Source organism: Lipotes vexillifer, unplaced genomic scaffold, assembly GCF_000442215.2.
Source record: "Lipotes vexillifer unplaced genomic scaffold, Lipotes_vexillifer_v1.1 scaffold466, whole genome shotgun sequence".
Lineage (NCBI taxonomy): Eukaryota > Metazoa > Chordata > Mammalia > Artiodactyla > Lipotidae > Lipotes > Lipotes vexillifer.
The window spans coordinates 1,048,982-1,054,981 of record NW_006796103.1 but is presented as its reverse complement, the minus strand read 5'-3'; the positions used below and the strand labels follow the sequence as shown (position 1 = coordinate 1,054,981).

Genomic DNA, 6,000 nt, shown 5'->3' with positions numbered 1-6,000 from the left:
ATTTGATAGGGAAAGACCCCAGCATGGCCCTGGAAGGTGGGCTACAAGAGGTGGAGGGGAGGCTGCCTGCACAGGCTCCTGTGGGGAGTGTATCTGTGGGGCCAGGCTGTGCTGACCACTGCTCAGTGAGGCTCTGCTCAGATAAGGAAATTGAGGCTGGCCATGCTATGTAAGGTGTGGGAGCCACAGACCAAGGGGAACTCAGGGGACTGGGCATGTGTCAGGTGAGGGGTCCATGGAACTTGGTTTAGGTGGTTGTAGCAAGTTAGGGCAGGACAGGAGTGGGAGGTACACGGCCAGTCAGGACCCTGCTTTCCACTGAACAGCAGCCTGTGCCCCTGATGGCGTGTGTGGTAGGTGTGATGCACTGCTAATGGCACGGAGCCCATGTCAGGACTCCTTCTCAGCTGCTGGTCACATTCCTGGGCCTAGAAACAGACACCTCTGCTGTAATCGGATTTAACAGTATCGTTTAGCTCTGTGCTTCTGGGAGGATCTTTCTATGACCTCGCATAGAGCGCACTGTTGAATTGCTACATATTTGTTGAGAGTTGCATTAAGATGATTACCAGCTTATCTATTTTAGTATAGTAGTTTGTATCTGTTAATCCCATAGTCCTAATTTGTCCCTCCCCCTCCCTTTCCCCTTTGGTAACCTATGTCTGTGAGTCTATTTCTGTTTTGTATATAGATTCATTTGTATTATTTTTTTAGATTCCACATTAAAAAAATTAAAAAAAAAAAAGAGAATTACCAGCCCATCAGTCCTATAATTCAGGGTCTCTGTTTTTCCATACTGCGACACTGTGGTCTCTCCATGCTTTCTGCTGAAGTTTAAAGCACAAACATAAGTAACGATCAAGGTGGTGTGCAGGCTGGTATCCTGTGAGCTGAGGTTCAGGAAGGCGGGTTGCATATGGAGAGTGTCCTGGAGGGACCACGGGGACTGGGGGTACCTGGCTAGCAGCTCCAGGTGTCCCGGGGGCAGGAGGAGCAGAGGGAGGCCTCGGGGTGGGGGGTTGGCTAGGCCTGCATGGAGATGAGGTGGGTCCCTGGATAGCCTTGAGGGGGTGTGTCTGTCGAGGTGCAGGCACCTCAGGAAGCACAGGTGGAGAGCAGTGTTCTAGTTCCCCCATGAGCATTGCATAGTGATGGCATGAGAATGACAGGGCACACAGTTTCCACATGGTGACATGTCCTGGAGGCACCTGGGACCCAGACAGCCGGTGTCATTTGCGTCTCAGCTGGACCAGTACCTCCTCCAGCTCCAGCTCCGTTCTTGGTTCTGTTCCAGACACTCTTCAGTTATAAGACAGTGGTACCCAAACGTGGCCTGGGCCCCTTCCCAGGACCTGCCCACCCTCCTGAGAGGACTCATCCCTTCTCTGCCTCAACATAGAAAATACCTTGGCCCCTGGCCTCAGCACAGATGCTGCCCAGCCCCCAGGTCCTTGCGTACACGCCTGTGCCTGTAGCCACGGCCTGGTCCTCACCAAGTCCCTGGCACATGACTGGACTCACAGGTGGGAGGTGTCTCCAAGAGTTCACAGTGCAGGCCCTGGGCCTGGCACCTCCCCCTTCCCTCTCCTCTGTCTCCTTTAAAAGCGCCTTTTCATGGGGACCATCCTCTGTGCTGTATGCCATCCTTGCAGAAGAAGGTGCATCACTGTGTTCAGTTAAGGAATATTAAAAAACCAACACATACCCAACACTCTGCTTAAGAAACAGAATGAGCCCAGAGCCCTGGAGTGCCTGTGATGAAAGTGGCCGCATTCACACAGCGGGGTCTTCCACCTGTGTGAGTGCCCCGGTTGTTACTGGCTGTTGCTCCTGAGCCCTGGCTAGACCTGGCTCCTGGCTGGTCCTTGCAGGTCAGTGCTGGTCCTGCAGCCGTTGGCCAGGGTCTAACTTTCCCTCCACTTCCCTCCCCTTCCCACTCATCCGTAAATACCAGAGCCAGCCCTGGGGTCTGGGGCTCTCCTTCTCCCTGGGGTCCTGATGGCAGCTGCCTGGGCCTCTCCGGGGCTGTCCCTGGGCCAGGTGTTAGGACCCCGAGGAAGCCCAAGCTGGGCAGTGTTTCAGAGCTCACAACTCCCAGGTTGCTCAGCTGGGTGTTCACTTGCTGATAGCTTTAACTCAACACACACACTTCTTCAAAACTTAAAGTAATTTGAAGAGGAGATGACTACGAATGAAACACCAGTGTTGGTTATCATAAACAGATGGTAACCTTACAAAGGAAGTGCTTTGAAAGCATAGGGGTGTCACTGCACTGCCAGTTCTAGGACTTGGCGCCTGGTCTGGGCTGCCCTGTTGTTAACACCTGAGCTTATTGACTGTTGAGTGGTGAAGATGATGAGGCTGCCTTCCTGAGGCTACCTGGGGGTGGGAGGCAGGCCGATGGGATAGCTTTCTCTTCTCCCTCTACAATCTCCCCCCAGCAGGTCCTGCAGGGGGCGTGGGGAGGGTGCTGATGGTGGGTGGAGGATGCATTGGGGAGGCCTGTGTGAATGTGGATCAGAACAAAGATGCCCCCAGGGCTCAGAGAAGGGTGGGCTCTTTGGGGACCTGGGCTGGCTCTGATCTGGAAGTGACCCCTCGTGTAGACCCCCAGGGTGGGAGGGGAGGGAACTTGTAGCCTAGCCCAGGGATTCTCGTGTTTGTGGTGCCAGCCCTTCTCCTACACAGCCTCCAGATAATAGGATGTTCCAGTGTGGCCAAATTCTCTGCTGTTTGGGAAAAAATAGAAGAAACACCTTGGAGAGGATCACTGGGGGGTGACTGTGAAAATGGAGATGGAAGGGAAAATGGGTCATGGGCAGAAAATAGAAATGGCAGGCAAGCGTGTCTGTGGAATGCTTTCTTTCCAGCGGCCTCTGGTCCGGTCAGCCATGTGGGGGTGGCACTGAGGGTGGGTGCTGAACCCTGGCTCGGCCTCTTCAGGAAGTCCTGGCCACGTGCCCAGCCCTGCTCACACCTCCCCGTCCTGGGCTGAGCCTGGCGGGGGCCTCAGGGTGGATGTCTGCAGGATTTCAGCACAGTTCATTCTGTCAAATGGAGTTGTCTTCTGAAATGAGTCTTTTGAAATAATCACAAACTTATAGAAAAGTTGCAAATGTGGAACAGAACTGTTCAAGGTGACTTCTTTTGGCCAGACCCGTGTCTGTTTCCCATAGACAGGGACTTTCCTAACATCCACCTCGGCTGTCAGAACTGGGAGAGCAACCCAGCCCCACCCAGGGTCCGAGTTGTCAAGTGATGCCTTCATGGCAAGAGCGCAGATCAGGGTCGCTCACCACGGTCAGCCCACCGAGGACACTCCCTGAGATCACGTGGTTGAGGGTTTCTGCCAGGGGTGTCCATGTGCAGTTATAATTAATAACTATTTTGTGGGGAGGTACCTTGAAACTACGTAAATATTCCATTTTTACCAGGCTTGCCATTTATTTATATCTGTGTGCACTCACAGTTTCTCTTTTATTCAGTAGGTTGTATGCTCCATTGGTGAGTTACCTATCGCTGCCAACAAATTACCCCAAACACAGGCCTGTACACACTTATGGTCTTGCGCAGTCTCCGAGGTCAGGTATCCGGGAGTAGCTCAGCAGGTGCTTCTGGCTCAGGGCCCCTCATGAGGTGTAGCCAGTGTGTCTGCCAGGGCTGACTGGGGCCGAGGGTTTGTGTCTGCTTGCTCACCTGACTGGTGGCGGGACACTCAGTTCCCAGCCAGGTGGGACATTCAAAGGGCAGCTCATGACATGGCTTCATGGGAGCAGGTGATCCACAGGAGGGAGAGAGACAGAGACACAGAGGGAGAGACAGAGAGATAGAGACAGAGACAGAGGGTGACACACAGAGAGACAGAGGCTGAGAGATAGATTGAGAGACAGAGAGACAGAGACTGCATGTATGTGGCCCCCCTTTGTGTACCCTCACGCTGGCAGCAAACCCATCAAGTCTGCCACCACAGATCACTTTCATTTCTTCTGTGTGCGTTTGTAGACACGTCCTTCAAACCATCATACATCACTGTTTATTTTGGTGCTCAGAATGCCCCAGATTCAGCCAGTGGGAGGCCCTGGGTGCTAGCTTTCATGTTGTCCTGCATGTCTGTCATTTTCTGAGCATGTCCTTGATTTCAGGCACAGTGAGATGTCCAGCTCCCCTCGCCCTTTCCCTGCAAGCCTGAACCCACTCTCATAACGACCCTCTCTCAAGCTCCGGTCGTTGGCCTGGGCCCATTCAGTTCAGAAGTACATGCTACACCATAAATGTACACACTCACATCTACATCTGGCATATTTATGTGTGTTGTACTTTGAAAACCGTGAGTTCACATGATTCCAGTGCCACAAGGTTTGTTCTCTGGTTTTCTCCTGTTTCACATGGGGAATCCCACAGTGACGGTGAGGAGCCTGGCTTCCGCTGTTTTGTGGTTTTGCCATAAATATTCTCAGAGAGCACTCTGATGTTTCCTGGAGATCCTTGATTCATTTACAAATGCTCTCAAATGCTCCATAGGGAAAATTGGGTTCAGAATTTTGCTAGGCATGGGTACACACCTTTCTGGTCTCTTGTTACTAAATGTGCCTCCTTCCCCAAGCCTCTGTGACTTCTCAGAGAATGTCCAGGACAGCACTGAGGACTGGTTGAGGCTACTTGTCCCTGTCCCTGAGCACACAGATGCAGCCAGGACCTCTTTTCTGCCCTCGGCCAGCCTGAGCAAGGGGCTCCATGAAAGCCCTGGGGCCCAGCCAGTGAGGGGCTACTCTGAGTTTTGGCCCTGCCAGAGGCAGATTAGGATCTTCCCTTTCCCCTCACACATCCAGCCCATGGTTACGAGCATCTGCTGTGTTGTCGCCGACCCAGGAGCTGGGTCAGTGTAGGTTTAGATGGTCACTCTCCCTGTGGATCTACAGTCGATGGCGGGAGGATATTTACTTACGGGATGACGAGAGTGTCCATGAGAGGAACGAGCTTGGTGATGGGGGTGAGGGACCCGAGGAGGGGACTTTGGGCAGAGACCCCACAAGCAGGAGGCGGCAGTGCATACGGCAGGGTTGCCTGGTAGTGGGGCATGTGGGTGGGGCTGATCCCAGTAATGACACGGTGATTTCCTTTGCAGATTGAGTCAGGATTTTTCCATGAGAGCGATGTGAAGATTGTGGCCAAGTCCATCCGTGACCGCGTGGCACTGATCCAGTGGCGGCGGAAGAGGATCTGGCCAGCGCTGCAGCCCCAGGAGCAGCGGGACCCCGGCAGCCCTGACAAGGCCAGGGGCCCACCCACACCCCTGCAGGTCCAGGTGACCTACCACTCTCAGGCTGGGCCGCCAGAGCTGGAGGAGCCCGAGGCCGACCAGCACCTCCTCACCCCTGCGCTGCCGGCCAGCGCCACCTCCCTGGCCTGTGAGTGCTGCCCTCCCCAGGGCCCCCCTGCCCTGCCGCCCTCCCCTTAGCCCACCCTGCGGGTATGAATGATTGGTGTGGGCAAACATTCTTCCAGGGAGGGCACTGGAAGCATCCCCACGTTGCAAAGAGATCTGTTCCCAGAGGGGTTTAAGTCTCCCTGAAGTCCAGCTTCTCAGGACAGGTGGGGTCAAATATACAGGGAGACCCAGAACCTCCTGTGCCCCCCGAGCCAGCAGGGATAGAGCTTGTTTAGTTCAGCTACTTATCCCGTCTGGAATATATCAGTCCCAGCCTCACAGGGAACCTGAGGGCTGGACCTCAGCCCTGGAGTCACTGACCAGTGGAGGCGTCTGTGCCACATGCTGTGGTCCTGGGGCTGCCAGTGGCTGCAGCCTCTAGTCATGCCATGGTCTTGGTTGTGACTTTTGCTGCTTGGATTATCTGTCCCCAAGGTTATCTCCCTTCTGGTACTGAACCTTTGAGACCTTTAGTGTGTTTCCCAGAGAGTGTCACTGATGGATTGGTGTGAGTCACTTTGTACCTGGCTTCATCTCAGACCACTGGAATGAAGAATCCTGTGTCTTCTCCA

At 54.1% G+C, this 6,000-nt stretch overlaps 1 protein-coding gene across 1 annotated transcript in view; it reads left to right on the top strand.

The window, feature by feature from the left end:
- Window positions 1–6,000, top strand: part of WNK2 (WNK lysine deficient protein kinase 2) — a 157,241-nt gene that overhangs the window by 53,534 nt on the left and 97,707 nt on the right. Inside the window, exon 7 of the mRNA XM_007468161.1 lies at window positions 5,126–5,408. Within this exon, the coding sequence (XP_007468223.1) occupies window positions 5,126–5,408 (283 nt within the window). The remainder of the gene's footprint in view (window positions 1–5,125; window positions 5,409–6,000) is intronic.